Here is a 22,418-nt window from a genome sequence, read left to right on the forward strand (position 1 = left end):
ATGCTTCTCTGGATTCCTGGCCGCGCTGCTCCCCTTAGTGTTCTCATCCTAGTTTGTTAATTCGTTTGTAGACTAGAACAACCAATTATCCCACCTCCAGTGACAAAGACAAGAGACTAGAAGGCTGTCAGACATCAACCCAAGGTAGTAATTGCTGGTTTTAGTCAAAGTAAAGCCCTGTATCCGTCCTTCGATCCTGTCTCATTTGCCCGGACAGGCCATGTAGGCCAGTTCTGGAAAGTAGCAAGTAATCTGTATTTTCAGCCTTAAAATGAATCAGTCAGTTGTCAGGAGATTTGACAAGTGGAACCCACTAGCGTGCATAATTGCTTAACTAAATTCTTTATGGTTGAAAGACAAAATGAAAACAAACAAATGCAATTGACTGGCTTTACCCTGGCTGATTTTTTTTGTAAGATCCCTAGAGGATTTTAATGCACATTTTGCTTTAGAAAGTGAAGATCTGTACCCTGCTTGACAAATACCTTTAAGAAAATTCCCAGTGGGAACGTCCACTGTGAAGAGACGGCATCTGACTCCTCTAAGGAGAAGCCATGACAAAATGTAGGTGGAGAATGACCTCGTGTGGGTAACTCTTCCCACTTTCTGCTGGCCTGGGAAGCCTGTCCTCATTTCCAGTGAACCGTATGTATCTGTGTTGGCGTGTTCCTGTCCTCAGAAGCTGGGACCGTTAAAGTGCTTCCAGATTCATTTTTTTAATCAGTGTCTTAGCTTCCATGATGATGAAGTTTGAGTGACAAATTGTTTGTCTCTGCTATTACTGTATTTTGTTTTTAAAGTATTTTATGCCTGTTTGGCATAGAAGACATTGAATTATGAGGGAAATAACAGTATTTTTAGGTATCTTTTATGTTTTATATTAATATTAAGCTGTGTTTTTTTTTGTTGTTGTTTTTAGCTGTGTTCATTATTGTAGCATATCCCATGGTTTTGTTAATATACTTTTAAATAGTGTCAGAGTAGATGTGGTCTTTGGAATCTTGTTGCAATCCTTGATGTGCTATTAATTTTTTTGTATTCTTTTTATAAAAGTGACCCTTATCAGCTTAAGAAAAATATGATTTAATATCTTAAGGATTGTTTTCTCTCAATTACTCTTTTTGCTGTGTAAATAGAGACTGATTATGATTATAAAACTGGCTTAAAAATGTCTATCTAGACATTGCATGATTATATCCTGCTTTGAATTTATTTTGAATAGTCCATCATAGCCACAGAGTCTGTATTTGGAATTTCTAACCAATAGAAAATATTCATTGGTAATCTTATTAGATATGAAAGTAATAGCAAAATGCTTGCATTATATGGTTGTTATAGGATATCATTAGTACAGTCATATTTCTATCTCCAAGTGTGGTAATGCCAGCAGGATAAATGAGAAAGACACTGAATCTTCACACAAAGGAAATGGGTTTTATAATGAGTACAGTCGGAACAGAACTAATCTCTTTCTTGGATCATTACTTCACCTAATCATAAAACCTTTTTAAATTCAAATCCTTGCAGGGTTCTAATTGGTGACCTCTGGAGCCTGATAATTGTTTAAGATAGCTGGTCTTTTGCAGTATACTTAATGATGTTTGCAATTAAAAGTGAGAAATGTGGTGTAACCCTCAGGCAGGTATAACTAAAAAGTAGAGTTTCCTTATTTCAGTCTTTAGTACTTATTCCCTCCCTTTCAGTAGTTAGCAACTTAAATCATTATTAACTTGAATTCACCTCATGTCGTGTTTTCTGCATTTAATCTGTGGGTTTACCCAATCTTCATTGGACAGATGTCTTAGGTTCTATCAAGAATAGTCCCGAAGCCTATGGAGCAGCCATGGTACTGGTCTGTTTGGGGAGGCAAGAACTCCTAGCCTCTCCCTGCCTCCCTTGTTCGGGTCATTTAAGTGGAAGCTGAACCATTCTTTGTAGCCAATGCCAATAAATTCTTCTGAACTTTCTTTGCTACCAGATGAAAATGGGTCAATAGAAGTTTGCCAGCATTCACCTTTAGAACTGGTAAAACCACGGGTGAGCCAGAGCCCCGGTCATTTGTTGTCTTCACCACTCTGCATAGCAGCAGGCTGGAAAAGAGTTTGCTCTGCTGAGCGTTTATTATGTTTTTAACTCCCTCTGTTGCTTCTGTCGTGTTTCTTAGTAAACAGTGGGCATTCCGTAAATGCAGCTGACGAACTGTTCCTATAACATTCTGTTCATTTATTGATGGTGGAATTTAATCTCTTGTGCTTACCTGTTGGCTTGGAAGGTTTTGTTTGGTTTTGCAGCCGAAGTTGTATGGTAATTTGCAAAAGAAGCAAAACCTTTGAGAGTCCATATCCTGCAGTCCCTTGTCAGCTCTGCTGCTGATCGGGTATAAGGGAAAAGAGGGTGAGGATGGCGGCCCCACGGCTCGGAGGGGTCAGGGGCAGTGACTGGAGGTAGAGCCTCCAGTGTGCTGTCTCGCGTGTAGGAACTCTTTTAACTTGTTAGACACCTTCTACCAGTTTTAGGGGCATCTCAGCTCTGGTTTACGTGCTTTGGTCTTTATTGTTTTAAAATTGTGAGGGGGGAGAATTCTTTTGTAAGTTTATTTTGAAAAGTGTTAGAATTTAGAACCAAAATCCAGTAACCTACTGATTTCTGAAGGTCTTTGAGTCTTTCCCCTTGAGGCACTGAATTGATCATGCTGTATCTTCATATGATGGTTTTTTCTTTGTTTGGTGAGTGACTGCATATATTTCAGGAGAAATTGAGATGCCAGTGCATTGGAGATGCCAGTGCATTTTTCTTTCCTTAAAAAAAGTTTGACAAAATGTTCATAATAATTCTGACTATTGCTCAGAAGTTACCTGGATTTGATTCTTTGGAATCTAATAGCTCTTGTTTAGAATCCTATAGCTTTCACAGATTCTTCTCGAAATCCATTCTGTAATGAGATACTTGTAAATCAATCATTGCAAATTAAACACTGTGTTAAGTGAGAGATGCTAGACTATATTTATTCTATATGTAATAGTTTTTAAAGCACTGTGATAAACCTTATTTCTTTTGATATTTCAATAGCTTGGTGGCTTTCTGCAAAAATGAAATAATCCAAAGCATTTCTTTTTCTCATTCAGAGTCAAGGTCCCTGTGCTACAGTAGTACCAGAAACTGGAGGGAGCATAGCTTTAGGAAGAGGTGAACGATGGTTGGGGTCCTGAGTCGGGACTATGTTTGGGACCTCAGCTCTGCCCTTGGAGGTCTCTAAGCAGCTCTTCCCTTTCTGTACAGTGAAGATCACAGCTGCGTCGCTGCAGTGTTACATGGATTAACTACCTGGAAGAGAGCAGATAAATCCCGGCGCCTATATTACTGCTATACTTTTGTCAATTACCTATGATGAGTAGAAGGAATTCCTCCCTTCCTCTTTATCAACCTTTCTTTCTTCTTGGAGCAGTTTGACTCTCCTTTCTTTCTATATATGTTTTAAGCTTATGTGTTGTATATATACTTAAGGATATTTGTGCCTAAACATCTGTTTTGTCTTTATAAAAATAGTTTACTTCCAAACATTTGTAATATTTAGAGTATTGGCTCTTGTCTTGCTTCCTGGATGTTGTGTGTGTGTTTATGACGAGTCTGCCCATCCTTGTTAGACAGTGATAACGCATCTCAACGCTGCGGTGCCGTTTATTTCTGTTTATGGAAGATGATTTGCAAGATCATGAGCTGTATGAATCAATCCAGTCTGGGAAGGTTTAGTGTATTCAACTCTGGTTTGAGTCTAATAGGTATTCAGTTAGGTTTGGATTACTTAAATAATTCTTTAGTGAAAACATTTGTCATGTTGGAAGTTAAAAAATTTCTTTTCAGACCAGCAGCCACAGTAACGTTTTAGTAATCTGTCAAATAGAATTTGCAGTGGCCTTGAACACTATTTATAACATCTTTTAAGATCAGCTTCACTCCTCCAGCTGGGCGCTTGTGTTATTTTGAACTGGGTTTCTGCATGTCGAGCATGTAGTGATTCTCCTCCTTGTGTGGGCCGAGTCCTGTCTTGCCTGATTGGTCTGTAGAGGGTGCGGTGCTTGGAAAGGGCCTCCCCTGGCTGCATTTCTGTCCCCACTCGGACTTTATTGTGCAGGCTGATTGGTGCTATTTACCAACACTTTTGTGACCCTTTTAAGTGATTTTTTTTACTAAGTTACTTTTATTTAGAGAGGGAGAGAGAGAGAGTGCGCACATGCATCAGTGGGGGAGGGGCAGAGAGAGGAGAGGGAGACTCTCAAGCAGGCTCCACCCAGTGCCTAGCCCAAGGTGCGGCTCAGGTCCACAAGGTCATGACCCTGAGCCAAAATCAAGAGTCAGTTACCTAACTGACTGAGCCACCCTGTACTCGCTAAGAAGCTCTTAAACAACTAGTAAGATGGTTTTGACCCTAGATAGACCTTGCTGTCAATCCTGACTCAAGTCCTCATTACCTAACTTCTGTCAAACTTGTTAACCATTTGGACCCTCAGGTCTTATTCTGTAAAATGGACATGATAGATCATGATTTGGTAGAATAAAGAGAGGCTGTAAGTCAGACAGAGCCCTGTACGTGGTGAATGATTATCAGTCGAATAGTAACAATAATTACCTCGTGAGTACTGGCGGAAGTGGCCCCTGAAACGGCTGTCATTACTGGTCAGCCTTCGGCTGTGTGATGTTCCACGTGGTAAGCCCATGTGGAAAGGAGACATCAGAAATTCTTTTAACGACTCGTTTGGTTTTTACCGAGATGTAGGGCCGAGAGCTGCCCTTTGCCTTGCCGCGCCCTCTTTCCAGCCTCTCCTCTCTGCTCTGTGCCCAGGGGGCCGATGTGCACGGCACGAGGGCGGTCTTAGCAGACACTCCTGCGCTCCGGCTTGTGGCTGGGTCGGTACCTGCCCCGTGGAAGGCCCCGCGGATGACTGTCGGGAGGGAGAGGTGAGGTCAGGGCGCTTGTTCTCTATGGCTTCTTCCCTGTCAGGTCACCGTGAGTTGTCTGGGTTCCTCTGCGGGAGTCTGTGACCCCTGTCAGGCTGCCCTCGCCAGCCAGCCTCCTTCTCTGCCTTCCCTTGCCCCCTCGTGCTTCATGTCTTGGGGCAGTCACCCCTCCTTTGCTAGGTAACCCCGGAGTGCTGGACCATTCTTTGTTGCTCTTGTTGTAGATTCTCTGCACCTGTAATACATTGGCCCTTAATTAAAGCCGCTTCAGATTACCCCGTTTGAATGCCATGTGTTCCCTTCTGGAATCCTCTTTTTTGAGTCATTCACCCAGGGAAAGAACAGAAGCTCTAGGAATAGGCAGAGTTGCAGAGTCTCAGGGTTTCTAGTAACAGTTTCTGACCTAAAAGATCAATTCCGTATGGGCTTAGCACAGGAATGTGTGGGTTTGTTAATGCATTCTTTCATTGGCCTTGTATAAAGAATGCATTTTTTCCTCTATAGAAACACTATGTGCTATGAGTCCAGCGGGTTGTTAGCCAGATGAAATGTTTTAATGACCCGTGGATGGAGTATGTTGGGAAAGCGTCCTCACTCAGAGTCCTCAGTTTGAGTCTTGATGATGTTGCTCACATTTGTATGATTTTTAGAAATGCATTTTCAAACTTCCGTCATGTGTAAAATGTGAATAATGCTCACCGGTCCTGGAATATTGTCAGGGTGATGGAGACAGAGCAGCAAAAAGACTGAATAAAAGGCAAGGCTATAAGCACGTGTATTTTAATGATGAGTTCTTTTCACCGTCCGGTCTCCCAGCGTGTGTGTGGGAGCCCTCGCCTCATTCCAGGCATCATGGAAGGGATTGAAAGGGGGTGGCTGACAGTCTGTTGGAGAAGCCAGACAGGAAGTAGCAGGTTAGACCTGTGGTAAGCATCATGCTAGAGTGCTGTGTTTTTTTGGCTAACTGGTCTGGGAATTCAAGGACAGCTTTTCCAGGAAGTAGAATTTAGTTGGCAATACCAAGAGAAGATACCTCAAGACAAACAGCCTACACAGTGTTCCAGTCTTAGAGACCACATGTAGAGACCAAAAGCCTACATGTGACACGGTGGATGAGGTGCGTTAGAAGCTGTGGACAACAGTGGGTGTTATGGGTTAGGAGAAACAGCATGGGGACAGGAGCACAGATTCCTCCTGTGTGTTTTCTCTGATTGCATCTTCAGTAAACTAGATGGTTTCTCTAAATATGAAGACTTTGCCTCCGACAGCATTCACATTTGTCATCTGTCCACGTCAACTATAAATAAACCGGTGCCGCCTCACAGTGGTTGTTCATCCCAACAGACTGCTTTATTATCTAGTTGTGTTTTAACCTGCCCCCCTCTCTCTCTCTCTCTTTCTCTTTCTATCCCATCCATGCCACTTGCTCCTGAGTGGCCAGGATGGCCTTAAGGACGTCTTCCATCACAACACCCCCCACCAGACAACCCGTAGTAGCTCCCTATGCCTGATCTGTTAAGATCTAAGTTTTGGCCTCCGGAACCTGGCCTGCCCTTTTATGCTCTTGCCTTCACTTCTTCTCTGTGCTGACCCCTCGTCTCACCCTGTACCCGCCCCATCCTTCTGCAGGAAGCCAGGACTTGGAGTCAGGAAAAGGAGTTCATGCCTAAGCTTATTCCCTGACAGGCTCTGTGATGGCAGGATCTTGTCATCCTTACTCGTCTGATCTATTCCATTTTGTACTGTTTGAAGAGAAAAGGGAAAAATAGGTTTTGCTATCTTAGTAAAACTCCTTCTATTGACTGTACAGTCTGACTCATGGAATGAGCGAATGGAACTCGTGTTACACAGGGCTACTCACCTTCAGTGAAAAATTCATTTTCTTGCCTGACAAACTCCATTCCTTGCCTTGGAGCTAGCTTTTCAAATAATTGCCCAAATTCCAAAGCTGCCAGTCGCTTTCCTGCAGCACTGTGTGCGTTGTATTCTCTGTTTCCATGCCATACATTCTCTGTATTCTGCTCCCAGCTCCTAGTCCCTGTCCTCAACATATCAGAGCCCAGTTAGTCCTTGCTTTTGGGTAGGTGACTCACCTAAGGGAACTGCTCACCTAAGTGAACTTATTGCATTTAAAAAACCGGATTCTCAAATAAAATGTTTTACATGTAGTTTTCGGACATCTGCCTGTTGCTTCAAGTGGAATAAGCAGCCCAGGTAAATTCCCCTACAGTTGCATTAAAATAACACAGGAGTGAATAACTTAAAATGAATGATCAAGAGAGAGTAAGGCTCTGGGTTACTAGCCAAGATGCAAAATAGAATCATGGCCCTTTCTTTACAAATTTTTATTCTATTCTGTTTATTTTCAAAAATTTTATAAAATGTTTAGAATTTTACTTTTATGTAATTTAAATGGGTGAAATATTCATGTTTCAAAAATTTTAAACAGGGGCACCTGGGTGACTCCGTTGTTAAATGTCTGCCTTTGGCTCAGGGTCCTGGGATGGAGCCCTGCATCTTTCTGCTCCGAGGGAAGTCTGCTTCTCCCTCTGCCACTCACCCTGCTTATCTTCACTCTCGCTGCCTCCTCTCTGTCAAATAAATAAATATTTTTTAAAAAATGTGAAACAGGGGCGCCTGGGGGGCTCAGTGAGTTAAAGCCTCTGCCTTCAGCTCAGGTCTTGATCCCAGGGTCCTGGGTTCAAGCCCCGCATTGGGCTCTCTGCTCTGTAAGGAGCCTACTTCCTCCTCTCTCTCTGTTTTGCCTCTCTGCCTACTTGTGATCTCCGTCAAATAAAAAAATAAAATCTTTTAAAAAAAGTGTGAAACAACATAAAAGATAAAGTCCTGTTTATTGTCACCTGATTCCCTCATGTCTGCTAGTTATCAATGTTGCTAGTTTCTTATCTGTAAGTGGAGGGATGTTTTCTGCGCATATACAGGCGAATACAAACATATGTTGTTTCATTTTACACTGTGTGTTTGTCTGTGTGTCTGTGTGTACTCAGCCATGTATCTGGTGGAGCCTTTTGCTATCAGAACAGAGAGTTCTTGATCTTGTAAAGTAGCTGTCTGCTATTTCATAGTGCATGTGTGTCCTAGCTTCTGTAACCAGGTTCCTGTTAATAGACATTGAGACGATTATCAGTGTTTTGCTATTAAAGACAATGCTGGAAGCTTTGTACATAATATTTTACGTTTAAGCATGTCTGTGGGTGACTTCTTAAAAATGGAGTTGCTCGGAAAAAGGAAGATACCAATTTAAATATGCTTGATTCTGTGAGAGAATTTAAACTTTTTTTTTTTTGAAGATTTGTTTGAGGGGGAGAGAGAGCAAGGGGAAGGGAGAAGGAGAGAAACTCTCAAGCAGACTCCCCGGCGAGAATGGAGCCTGTTGTAGGGCTTAATTCCAGGACCTGAGATCACGACCTGAGCTGAAATCAGGAGTCAGATGCTTAACTGAGAGTCACCTAGGTGCCCTGAATGTAAGCATTTTTAATGAGAATTTATGGTGCTCAAATTATTTAATATTTTAAATGAATAACTGAAAATTTAACACATGTAAATCCAAAGATAATTTGGCTGTTTTGTAGAGGATTATCGGACTTGACTGTATTTGATGGGCTAAAATAAAAAGGTAAATGGCCATTGCTTAGGAAGCGCTGTAGTCACCCAAGGCAAAAACAAAAAAGAAATGAACAAATAAAAATTACATTGTAAAAAAAGAAAGACATTGTAACTGACCCTAGACTTCTGGGATGACAGAAATGTGATGTCCATGGTTTTCAGGAGTGCTTGAGTGGTTAAGCATCTGCCTTTGGTCAGGTCCTGATCCCAGCATCCTGGAATCAAGCCCTGCATTGGCGTCTTTACTCACCGGAAAGCCTGCTTCTCCCTCTCCCACTCCCCCCTGGTTGTGTTCCCTCTCTCTCGCCGTGTCTCTCTCTATCAAATAAATAAATAAAATCTTAAAAAAAAAAAAAAAAAGATGTCCTTGGTTTACAAGCCTAACATTATAATCCCCTACATTATCTAAAACCTAATCACACATTTGCTTATTATTTCGGAGCTGGGAGATGTCATTGGTACACTGCACTGTGTGGTAACAAATGTAATCTGGGGATTAGTAAAAGTCAAATCCCTCATGCATTCGACCTCAGAAACCGGATTGGATTTTCTCTATGGTTGGCCTTTACTAGCTACAGTTAACTAAGAGGTCATATCCACCTTGTGGGGGGGTCAAGTACCTTTCCTTCCCTACAGAAGTTGAGAGAGGTGGTTGCATGGGCTTTGGAAAATGAAACTCCCAGGAAGGGAGAGGCGTAAATACCAGAAAGCTGTTCCATGATTTCGTACATCATTTTGTACAATCCCCCTCCCCCTGATTTTTTTTTGCATTATATTTTATGGGACTTAATGAAAACATGAGAGTACTTATAATCCTCAGTCAGGTGGAAATTACAAAATTGTTGATTGAATGAATAGTCCCTAAAAAGACCACAGAAGTTTTGACCAGTTTTGAATTTGGTAGCTGGAAGGTCTGGGGAAAGTACAGTAGCCGTGATTTAAGCCAGGCATGTTGGACCCCCCGGGACTGGGGCTCCCTCTGCCGCTGCTGCTATGCAGTCTGCTGGGTCCTTTCCTTGCAGGCCAGCACGCTCGTGGAATGGCCTCAGGTCTTCACAATTTTCAAATAAATCTTACACAGTGAAATACTTTATTTTAACATAATTCCAAGCTTACTTAAAGTAACAAGATATTTTAGCAACAGAACATTTTCAAAGTTGATGGTCTAGAGAGGAAATTAGATATTTTATATATTTTTTAAAATTTTTATTTTCCCTTCCAAAATCATAGGAGTATCTCAAACTTTAATGTAACATATTATAAAATACATATTTTTCTAATATTTTAATCTTTATGATTTTATGTATTGCTTAAAATGTTTACTGTCACTGATGCTAGGAATAACATTTGAATGCTGACTCTGAAGTTACATGTTGTCCATATGTTATAAGTGCTCAAAATCATAAAAATGCAGTGTTATCTGAAAATAGATAATTACACCTATTTTAACATTTATGTATGTTAAAAGTTCTTTTATTCTTTCTACAAATTATATCTAATTTTGTTGAATCTTATATGCTAAAGGCATTTCCAACTGTAGCATAAATGCATAAATAAAAATGTGGAATTAATTTTCTTCTAATTAAAGCTGAAGTCATGAATTACTACACTTGGTGGAGCAGATGGCCAGCGACTTATTGTTCTTTACCGAGGAAAATGGAACTAGTTTAGCTCACGTACACGAGTCCTCCAGGTTTAAACCCCATGTGTGTGCGCACGCACCTGCAAGTGTGTGCTTACGTGTTCCTGGAAAACTTCTGAAAGAGGGTATGATACTGTTACAGTCCTTAACCTCTGGAGTATGGGTGTGGGAGGACCCTCTTCTTTTGATTTTGTGTCCTGTTATACTGTTTTAAATTTTTACCATGTATATATTTCATTTTTATAGGAAAAAATTCAAAGTACTCTTAAAGGTGTTTTCAACAACAGTAACAAGAATCATCTAAGTAAATCTTTGCATTTCACATTCTTCTACCTTCGAGTACATTGTTCCCATACAGATTCTGTTTAGAATCCGTTTTCTGGATGAAAACCTAGGATAATACAAGAAAGCAGACAAAAGAATCAGTTTATTTGGAAGTTTAGTATTTTCTTCTGGGCTTTTCCTGCTTGCCTCCATCTTCCTCCCCTGCACTTGTAATCTTTTGTGTAGTGTCTCTTGACACCAGCCCGGTCTCCAGCACCAACTGGCTGTCCAACAGCTCCATCCAGTTCAGTTCTGACAGTGGCTCCTGGAGTTAGGGGAGCGGACACCCCCCCCCCCCCAAACAAGGAGGAGGGCTGTGCCCCGCAAGAGTGCCCTCACTTCAGACATAGCTGCGGATGGGTGCCTGGGCTACTCACACTGCCGCCTGATGAGCTGCAAGCGTGGGGCTTCCACGACTCAGCCTCAGGTTGAGGAATGTGCTAGAGCAACTCTCGGACTCAGGAAAGCACTCTACTTCCCATTATGGTTTGTTCTAAAAAATACAAGTCTGAAACAGCCAAACAGAAGAGGTGGTGTGGAGGCAAGGTGTTGGGGATGGACGCGGGTCTTCCCTGCCCTGTCTCGGCACTCCACCCTCCCAGACCCTGTTTTTGAGGGGGTTTATGGTGTTTTTATTATGTGGGCACAATTGACTAAGTCACTGATGATTGAACTCCTTCGAGCTCCTCTTTTCTCTCCACGGGTGGGAGTGCTGAACGTGCCAGCTTGGCTCTTGCTTGGTTTTTCACATGGTTGGTTTTTCTGGCAGCCAGCTCCCTCTTCCTCCAAGAGTCATCTCATTAGCATAAAGGCCTGTATCGTTGAAAGGGGCTTGTTAGGAATGATAAAGTGCACTCCTGCCTCTCAGGAAACTCGTAGGGTTCTGGGAAATCTGTGCCAGGAACCTGGGACAAAGACCAAATATATATTTTATTATGTCCCACATATATACTGACTTTTTACCGTGCATTGTGAAAGAAAAAATTATTCTGATACTTGTTAAAAGAGAAAGGACGACTTTATTCGGGACTGTCATGATAGGTGACAAGACAGTTTTGTGGAGAAGAGAGATCAGGTTCAGCTCTGAATATAAGCAAGACAATTGGGCGTTTAGCTCTGAGGAGCAGATGGAGGAGTGGGGGGCGGGGGAGGGGAGGCATCAATGCCATTGGGCTCCTTAGTGGTGACTGAAGTCTCCAGTCAGCAGAGCCTCCATGAAAATTTTATTTTCTATCTTACATGACATAAAAAATGGTAGGAGAGACGGAAGTGGCACAGTGTCTTTATGGTCAGGCAAAACTGGAGGTAAATCCTGCCTTTGCTATCAGCAAAGTAACCTTTCAGAACTTCCTGTTTGCCAACTCTTGTAAGGATTGAATTATGTCATGAATGTGGCACATATTAAATTCTTAAGTAGTCCTAACCCAACAAGCAGAACAAGTGAGTATGTTTGCCCCTTTATACACCAGGTGCCATCTTTGGGTCTTCTCCATGCTGTGGTTCCCTTCCCTGAACCTGCGTATCTTGTGGTCCTTCTGGAAGGAGCAGTGCGTGTACGCATTCATTCAGCTCTCATTCATTCAGCTCTCAAGACACCTGCTTGTGTACCTCTTGGATGGCCAGATGCTGTAGGCAGCAGTGTGAGGAAACAGCATCTGAAATGTTCCAGGGACTGGGAGGTGCACGGGGTGTGTGCTTAGTGGCAGATGTTTATTGGATGAAGAGACAGATTTTTGCCTAAGAGATTTATGTTCTGGTGGGAGAGTATTTTGGTCCACTCAACCTGTTCTCACAGAACACCAGAGGCTGGGGAGCTGATGAACAACACAAATTTATTTCTCACAGTTCTGGAGGCTGGAAGTCTAAGACTCACACACCTACAGATCTGGTGTCACGTGAGGGCCCATCTCCTAGTTCTTCGACAGCAGGTCTCTTGCTGTGTCCTCATGTGGCAGAAGGGGTGAAGGAGCTCCATGCGTAGAGTTTCTTTCATAAGGCACTAGTCCTTCTCCTGAGGGCTCCACCCTCATGACCTAATTACCTCCCGAGAACCCCCCACCTCCTAAGACCATCACGTTGGGGATTAGGATTTCAACCTGTGAATGGGAGGTTCCAGACATTGTCTGTAATGGAGATAAATTATGGAGGCACCACATTTTCTTTTCAAGAGTCGTCCTAGTAGAGTTGTATATAAAGTGTTTTCTGAGCATCAAGGTGGCAGTGATTGATTCCTTCCTTCCTGCCTCATTGGTGAAAGGGATTGTCACACATTAAAAAATAGTATTCAGTGTGCCTGAATCTTGAAGGAGGTATATGACGTTGAAATAATAACATTTCAGGCAGCGAAAAGAACATTAATGAAGACATGAATGTGTAGTTGATCCGTGTCACTTATGAGAAGGGTAGATTTGATTGGGGAGGTCAACGCACAAAGTTGTGTGGGACTTTTCATGCCATCATAAAGAATCAGTGCCTGTGGTATAAGCCTCGGAGAACCAGAAGCTAATGGATAGGGATGTCAGTACCTGGTAACACTGAATGGAGAATGTTTTCTGACTCTTCTCAATGGTTTGAGCAGCCTCTCACTAGGATTCCAGAAGGCCCCAAGAAACTTATTTTTGTGTCTGTTTTTTTAGCTAGTTCATTGTTCCGTCCATTAACGTGGGCTGTTGAGATTTGACTTTGCAGAGCCATGGTACGTGCCTTTTTTTCTGCTGGTGAAGGAGGTTTGATAAAGTGGGAAATATGCCGTTACTTGAAAAACTCCTGTTGATTGGATAGTCCGTATTTCTGTACTTGATTTCATGCCACAATAATGCTAACAAGAACTTCCAACCTCTGGGGTTTTAAATCAGACACTTCATGGTTATCTTTTTTCTTCCACAGAAATAGAAAAGTTTCAAAAAGGAGAAGGCAAGGATGAAGAAAAGTACATCGATGTGGTGATTAATAAGAACATGAAGCTGGGACAGAAAGTGTTAATCCCTGTAAAGCAGTTCCCTAAGGTAAGACAGCGAGGTTTGCAGGTTGTGGCAAACCTAATCACAAGGGAGCAGATACTGAGTTTATGTTCTGTTTGATATTTTCTTGAGGTGTTTTCCTTTAGCATAGCCCTCCCCTACCTCATACCAACACAGGCACACTTTTAAAGTTAATTAAAAATTAAAAACTTACTTAGTAATCTTATCTTTTTCTGTTTGACTTTAATGTGGGTTAGGGAGCCCTAAAGAATTATGCTTCTGAATCATCCTAGTGATGTGACTCTGGATAACCTACGTAACTTCTACTTTAATTTCTTAATTTGTAAGATGAGTTGGATTGTTAAGAATTAAATAAGATTATCCATATTAAATGCTTAGCATTGAGTGTAAATACATGAATGTTCAAAATGTTATCTACTCTGCTTCTCTGTTCCAGAAAAATGTTATTTCTCATTTATTGCAAGCGTTATGTCATTGAACATATAGGTGCTTTAAAGTTTCTATCTGATTCTAAATCTTGGCATTTTAAGTTTGGCATGATTTGATACATTGATACTCTTTCTATCTTATTTTTCTCTCTGGTGAGTGTTCTTGGGCATGTTTTATGCATACTGTTACGTACACTGGTAGTCCATTACTTTTGACTGCTCAGTAGTAGTCCATTATCTGAATACACAACAATAAATTTATTCATTCATTCACCAGGGAAGTTTTCAGTTTCAGGTTATTATAGATTAAATTACTGTGAACATTTTCATACAAGTTTTCATACATTTTCATACATTTTGTGTTATGTTTTTATTTCTTTTGAGTAAATATACATGTAAGATTTAACTTGCTATATATTTAATTTTCCAAGAAATTGCCATACTTTTCCCCAAAGCAACCATACCTTGTTGCTTTTCCAGGAACAGTGCGAGCCAGTTGTAGTGGCTCTGTATCCTCATCAGTGTCTGATGTTCTCAATCTGTTGAATTTTTGACCATTTGGATCATATGTTGGTATTTTCCTGTGGTGTTTATTAGCATTTCCCTGATTAGTAATGATGTGTCCATTTCATGTACTTACCGGCCCCTCCTTTATCTTCTGTTTTCAAAGTGTCTTTTAAGGTCCTTTGCCTATTTGTAAATGGTCTGCATGTCTTCTTGTCATTGAGTTGTAGGAGCTTTTCTAAATGTCCCAAAATAAGTCCTTCGTTAGATGTATTTTGTGAATATTTGGCTCAGTCTCTGGCTTTCCTCTTATTTTCTTCATAGTGTCTTATGATCTGTAGAAGTTTTTAATTTCCTGATGTCTGTCTACTATATCAAGTTTTCTTTCCTCTTATGATTATTACCTTCTGTCGACTAACAAATCTTTGCCAGCTTCAAAGAGATGCTAGAGTTGTTTATAAGTTATAAAGCTAGTCTCCTGTGTTTCTCTAAAAGCTTTACCATTATAGTTTTTACTTTTAGGTCTATGATACATTGCAAATTGCTTTTTGTTTATGTTGTGGTGCAGAGGGTTCAAAATTTATTTTCTCTCCATGTAAGTATCCAGTTTTTCCAGTACCTTTTGTTGAAAAATGTTTTCCTCCCATTGATGGTGTTAGCACCTTTGATGAAAATTACATAACTGTGTAAATGGGGGTCTATTTTTTGCACATTCATTTTTGTTTCATTCATCTATTTATGGATCCACATGCCATTACCATACTGTCTTCATTACTGTAGCTTTTTATAATAAGGCATGAAGTTGAGTGATGCGGTCCCTTCAACTTTGTCCTTTCTTTTTAAAGACTACTTATATAGAGGTCCTTTTCAATTCCATGTAAATTTAAGAATTATTTTATTAAGTTTCACAAAACATTCTGCTGGGATAATGATTACAATTGCACTGTATTGATTAATTTATGGAAATACTACATCTTAATAGCATTGAGTCTCCTCTTCCTTGACATGGTGTATCTTTCCATTAATAGATTTTTATTAATTTTTAAATTTTTTTCTATTAATAAATTTTTAAATTGCTATTAGCATTTTATACTTTTCAGGGTAAAACTCTTAGTTGCGTTTTGTTAAATTCGTTCTTAAATCTTTTTATTTTTTTTGATATTATTGTACAATGGATATTTCAAAAGTTTATTTTCCATTTTTTGCCTTCTAATAGAAAATTAGAATATTGACCTTATATTCTGCTACCTTGCCAAATTCAATTGTTTTCATGAGTTTTTTTATAGATTACTTAGGATATGCTGTGTATACAGTCTTATCACCTACAAAACAGTTTACTTCTTTCCCTCCAATTTTTATGCTTTTTATTTATTTACCTTACATTATTGTATTGGCTAGGATCTCTGTGTAATGCTTGAGTACAAGCAGTGAGATTAGGCCTTCTTTCCTTGTTCCCAGAATGGAAAGCATTAAGAGTGGTAACAGCCAGGGGGTTTTGTAGATGCCCTTTGTTAGGTGGAAGAAGTCCCCTTCTGTCTCAGTTTTGCTGAGAGATTTGATCCTGACTAGGTGGTGAATGCCGTTGAATGGCCTTTTCTGTATCTATTGAAATGAACGTATAAGATTACTTCTTTATACTGTTAATATAGTGAATTTTATTGATTGATTTGTCTAAATTAAACCAACTTTGGATTCGTGGGTTAAACCCTACTTATTATTATCTCTTATATATTGTTGGGTTCAAATGCCTGTATGTTTGTTCATGGGCAATACTGGCCTATAATTTTTTTTCATATGTAACATATTTGTCAGATTTTGATATTAGTGTTATGCTGGTTTCATATAGTGAGGAGTATTCCTTTCCTTTTTTTTTTTTTTAACCCCAAAGAATTTATGTCAGTCTGATGCTGTTTCATCCTCAGTATTTGATAGAATTCACCATTGAAACCCTTTGAGCCTTCAGTTTGATGGTGAATTCAAAGTCTTTAATTGACATGGTGTGCTAATCAGATTTCCATTTCATCTTTTGTGGTCTCCCCCCCACCCCCTGACAAGAGATTTATCTATTTCATCATAATATTTTAGCTATTACTTTTTCAAATATTTTTATGCCCCTTTCTTTCTCTACCTTTGGAAACCAGTTACATGTATGGTCACCATTTTGATATTCTCAGAATGGTTCCTCTATCTCTTTTCTCTATTCCCCTCTCCCTGCCCCATTCTTCAGATCGACTTATACTTCTGAATCTTTAATTCATGGATTATCTCTTACATTATCTTCATTTTTCTGTTAAGCCCATCAGATAAATTTTTATATCAGGCATTGTAACAATCTGTTTCAGAATTTATTATTTGATTCCTATACAAGTATGTATATGCAAAAAATGTTCGTTCTCTTCTGGGATTTTCTGCTTTTATTCATTATAGGTGTTACATTATTTTGTGTTATTGAGTCAAGATAAAATAGGTGCTTTAAAGTCTCTAATTCTAAAATCCTAGTCATCTTGGATTTGGCCTGAATTGATAAACTTATCTTGATAGTCAGGCATAGTGTTCCAGTTTTTTTGTGTGTCGAGTAATTTTGGATTATACCCTGGGGGTGGTGAGTGTTGTGTTATCAAGACCCTGGATTCTCTTGTGCTGTTTGAGGAATGTCGGTGACTTTGGATTCAGACAGCAGACCTGTTGAGTATAGCGCACATCTCAGTTCAATTATTTTCTTAGTTTGACTTCTGCATTTGTTTTTGGCAACAGGGTCCTAGGGGTCAAGATTTGGGCGGATTTTTACACAAATTTAGAGGCCCCCCCCGCGCCCCCCCCCCCCCAGTCTCTGACTCTGTCTTTCCTAGTATCCCTCGCTCCCATTTCGGCACTGTGGTTGCCTCAGACTCTGCCACCCAGGCTAAAAACTCTAAACCAGTAAATTTGTCCAGGCCCACTCTTCCAAGTCTTGACTCCCCTCCAGAATCCCCTTGTTTTTAATCATTCTCCAAAGGCTTCAGACAATTGTTTTTTGTATTTTGTCTGGAGTTTAAGAATTTATAGTTGTTGTCTATAAATGGTCATCCTGTTAGGGGCCTACACAGCCATACTTGCAGAAGATACATATTCTTAGAAAAGAGAAAACTATGTTGTGAACATTTCATAGACAGATTCATTACTAAACACACCTTGGCTTACAGAAACCTTATAAATTGACCACTATGCTTGATACACTATATGCAAAATATGCAGTAGATAGAAAGATGAACACTCTTCTTGTCCTTAAATAGTTCATAGTCTGGTAGGTGATTAATCTGGAATTAATACTTTGTGATTATGAGCGAATATATGAAATAAAATATGGGTGTGAAAGTACCTGAAATAAAATCTCAAATATTGTTTTTCACTGTCAGCTTTGATGAGAATGGGGGCAGACAAATTATAATTTGTGTGTCTAACAGAGAGCAGAGTCTATTTCAAGTACATACAGTATCTGAAGTAGGCTGCTTAGAATTCCACTGCTTCCAGAACGCTGAGAAAAGATACTTCTGCTTTGCCAAATTGAGCCTGGGAGTTTCAAGCCAGACTTTTGTGAAGGCTGATCTGGCACTTGCGGCCGTTCCAAGAAGAAGCTTTCCTGCTGGTGTCCGTGTGTAGAGCAGCTGAAGGAAGCTGGTGACGGCGGGCGGAGTGGTGGTGGGCACCCAGTTACCTGACACGACGGACCTTCAGCTGCTGGGGCAAGAGGGCAGTGCTCTTTGTGAAACTCCATCCAGTGAGAGGATTTCCATTAACTGAATATTTTCTCTCAGTGAACCACTTCGAACTCTTTCAGTGGACAGCCCTGGACGTAGTGTTTTCAGAGCAGAGCTCAGGCACATTCGCGCTCGAGTTGCAGCCAGAGCTCAAGTGGGAAACTCAAAGTAAACACTGTCTTACGGGGTGTTTCTTAAGACCTAAAGCTGTAGTAATTGTTTTCCAGAGTTTTCCTGTGGAGAAACCCTTACCCTTGGTCCTGAGCAGCGGCTGATCCACCGTAGGTGCCAAGTCCGCGTTGGAACCGGGAGGGCCTCTCTGGTTTCCCTGTTACGTTGTGTTGTTGTCGCTTCACACATCGCTGAATCCGTCCGTCCACTCCTCCTAACATGAGCAGCCTGATGTCCGGGAGATGGCATGAGGGGCCCACGGGCCGGGTGCTCCGGGCAGGCAGAGAGGACGGTCGTGTGGACTCGGGGAGAGGCCGTCCGGGAGCGGCCGTCTCTGAGGAAGCTGGCTGGGCCTGGGTCGGAAGTCAGGGCGAGGTCGCGGGGCGGCCGTGACAGGGAGGCCCAGGGCAGAGAACAGTTGCGAAATTATAAGCCATTTTACTTGGCGAAACAGGGCAATTTCAGTAAGAAGTGCGGATTTTTATAGAGTAGTAATAGATAAAGTGATCAGGGAGCGGAGCGCGGGGTAGGGCCGGCCAGCGCGGGCTGCGGGCTGCGGCCGTCCCACAGGAAGTGACGTGTGAGCCGCGCGGCCGGATGCGGGGCGTCTCCAGGCGCCAGGTGCTGGGAACCGTCCGAGCCGCGCTGGGGCGGACTCCGGGGCACGCGTCGGGAAGGCTGGCTCTCCGAGGAAGTGCGTTACATCTCCGTGCAGCCTTGCGCACACCGAGGCTGTGCTGCTGCCGTCGGGTGTGCGCTACAGTGAGGCAACATGTGAAGCGGGGACAATCCCAGTTGGACGGTTATTTAGGGAAAATTTAAAAAGGCACTTGACTCTAGAGCAGATGCTATGTAGAGGGTAGGACCATGTGCCACTGTCTGCTTTAGGTATCCGTACTTCAATGTTCAACAAGTTGGTGCAGCTTTTATAACTGGGATAAAAAAAGATTGCCATTTTGGGGGGAAAATGGACCTGCAATTGTTAATTTGGGAGAGACCTTTGAACAGTGATTGTTAAGATTTAGGGTTCTGAGTTAAATTCTGTCAGTTTTAGTTGTAAGTTTGAGTTAGATTTATTAATGGTCTTAATCTGCTAGTTGTTTAATCTATTCTAATATATGCATACTATTTTCAAGTAACATTATATTAATCAACATGGTTTATTACATTGAATGTCTTCCTATTATGACCATATTTTGAATTTGATTTATTTCCTGTTTCACAGAAGCTCTTAGGCTAAGGGTCTTAAGAGAGAGAACAGAGAAGTACTTACAGAAACATGTTCCGTCCTGGAGTTTGAATTAAAGCTCAAAAAGACTTTTCTTTTTAAAAGTTGGTTTGCATTTTTCGCTTGTAGCATGTTGCAGATAAGTAAAAGTCTGAATTTACTACAGGGTAGAAACCTATTTCATAGAAATCTTGATGGGTTTAAAAATTTCCCACAGTAGTATTTTGACAGTTATGTTGGTATGTTAACACTTGCCTTTTATGTGACTCCTAATTGATTTTCAGAGACATATACTATTTTTCCAGAGGCTCAGTGTGAAAATAATGTTTATTTTTTGTGTCCATTTGGTAGTTTATCTGTAGAAATAACGTGATAGCATACTTGTGTGTATGGTACTTGTATGTATGTATGTTAGGTACCATTACAAAAGTTGATGTTGGTGTCGTGGGGATTTTGAAACTTGTTGACATCAAGGAAGGCTGATACTAAAAATAATCACTTCAAGACACATGTATTTGATATGATAAGTTGTGATTAGTCTCCCTCCTACTATGCATTAACTTTTGGGACACCATGATAAAGTAGGAAGGTCACTCTGGACTCCAGTGCCTCAGGGAATGTACCTGTAAGGCTGCTGTTTGACCATGAGCCATCCAGGTCAACCTCCCTCCATCTCAACAGCCCACACCTCTCAGGGAGCTGAGAGCCGTGTGGTCGCAGGTAGAGATGGAGGGGTACATCTGCAGAGGCTGTTTTCCCCACTATTGTGATCTTGTGACACATTCTGGTGTCATGATAATTAGAAAGTTATTTAAATTGGTATTTGTAAATATGATAGCAACTCAAAAATATTATGAAGAAATTTCAAATCTTATGCTGTGACTTTTCCTTTGTTCTCTTTAAATAATTTTCTAATTCTTTATAGATTGATTTTTCTTTATAGTTCTTGATTATTGACCAGGAAAGTAGCACTTAAACCTAGATTTAGATTTGTTAAGTGGACTCCAAAACCAGCCAGGCATAAATTACGGGGCTTCTGAAAGAATTTGTGTTCCTGGAGAATATTATTTATGTTCCTGAAACATAGAACCAAATTTTATTACTTTAATTCCTCCTCTTCTTGGCAAACCTACACCTTCTCCTGTGTTCTTATTTCACTGAATGACAGCACACATACATACCTAAGTTCCCAAGCCTGAAATTGGTGTGTGATTTTTGTCTACCAGCTTCTACTTGATTTACCTCCTCCCCTCCATTCTTGAAATGCCATGACTTTTACATTAATTATTTTTACTTCCTCAATTAATTACAATTCATCTCTATGTTTGTATTCTATTACTACTCCTTAATTTATGCTGTTGTCCCTTGCCCATCTTATGTAACAGGCTCTTGTCCAGATCAGTTTCTTGCCTTTAGATTCATAACCTCACAGCCAGAATGTTGAAGTCTGGGAGTTTCTGGTTAAAATTTCAATCTCATTTTTGGATAGTTTGCTTTTTCTAATTTGTTTTGTCATCTGCCCTCCCAAGGAGTAGAACCCAGCCTTGAGCAAAGAGAGATAAAAAGTAATGTAGATTATTTCATATTGCACATTATTTGTGGATGCCTGTATGTATGGATTTTGCCCATATAATCTCCTGGAGTTCTTTGTACGTTTCATTGATTTTTAGAGTTGCTGATGTCTAAATAAGTTGAGCTCCTTGCTGTTTAGAAGTTCAATACTATGTTAAAGTTACAATCAATGTGACAGCACCAAATAATCTTCACTACCAGTAATACTTAGTGATTTGCGGTTGGCAAATTAATAAACTTAAATAATTATTTTTATCTGTAGCTTTAATAGATCACAATAATTTCTGCAGCAAAGAAAATCAATAAAAACTGTGTTGACTAGTGCCATTTGTCCCAGGATAAAATAAATTTTAATTCCACAAGTATTTCTTGAGAAACCGTTACATAAGAAAAATGGTGACTCAACTATGGGTCCCAGTTACTCCCAAAGGATTGATACTCTAATAGGAAAAACAGAGTACATTTCACTAAATAATATGGGGTAAATACTAAATTAACGTAAGAGGCAGACAGACACTACAAGAATTTAAACATGTAAGAGAGCTATTTTTGGAGAAAGAATTACAGACGGAATTAGATTTAGTCCCTAAGTGTAAGTTCAGGATGTTAAATAAGTAGAGATCAGAGGGGAGGGCAGAGTAACTATTGAGCCAGAATGATTTAATTATGGGAAATAGTAGGTTGTAGCAGTCACTGGAATGATGACAACTAGTCTGGAAAGCCTTCAGGGCTGTACTTGGGCATCAGAATTTTCCGTAGCCCGGAGGGAGCCCTGGAAGACTGATGACACTGAGACAGACAACTAGAATGTATAGGGGAAGGTGTGCTATATTCTGAAAGAACTTACTCTTTAAAGTCCTCTTAAAATTTAGGAATGATTGATTTAAACACAAGTTTGGAATTTAAACAAGTTTGGCATGACTTTTATTCTTAGGAAATTCATCTATGTAGAGATGCCATGGAAGTCAGTACTCCAAAACTTGACTTAGTTACTAGCTCTGCTAAGAATCAAGCATGTTGTTTCTGAAACATCCACTCCTTCATGTGGATGCTGTGGTCCCGAGTCTGTTAATAGGTTTAAAGTTGTTTGGAGTTTGGCATTTATGACATTGATTTAATTCAAATAAGGTGAGTATTCTGAATATCAACTAAAATGCGGATTTATTTAACTAACCATTGGGTTAGTGGTTACATTATTGGAATCTAAAATGGCCCATAGAGCTAATAAAAGTGGTGATCTGGTCTTTC

General features: G+C 40.4%; 1 protein-coding gene across 5 annotated transcripts in view; it reads left to right on the forward strand.

Moving 5' to 3' along the window:
• KHDRBS3 (KH RNA binding domain containing, signal transduction associated 3) overlaps positions 1–22,418 on the forward strand; it is a 185,740-nt gene that overhangs the window by 51,165 nt on the left and 112,157 nt on the right. For all 5 annotated transcript variants that reach the window (XR_004279580.1, XM_032316160.1, XM_032316159.1 and 2 more), the window contains exon 2: positions 13,436–13,554. Coding sequence is in view for 4 of the 5 variants with exons in the window: in XM_032316160.1 (XP_032172051.1) it covers positions 13,436–13,554 (119 nt within the window). In the remaining variant the exon portion in view is untranslated. The remainder of the gene's footprint in view (positions 1–13,435; positions 13,555–22,418) is intronic.

The sequence above is a fragment of the Mustela erminea genome, chromosome 16 (genome assembly GCF_009829155.1).
Source record: "Mustela erminea isolate mMusErm1 chromosome 16, mMusErm1.Pri, whole genome shotgun sequence".
Lineage (NCBI taxonomy): Eukaryota > Metazoa > Chordata > Mammalia > Carnivora > Mustelidae > Mustela > Mustela erminea.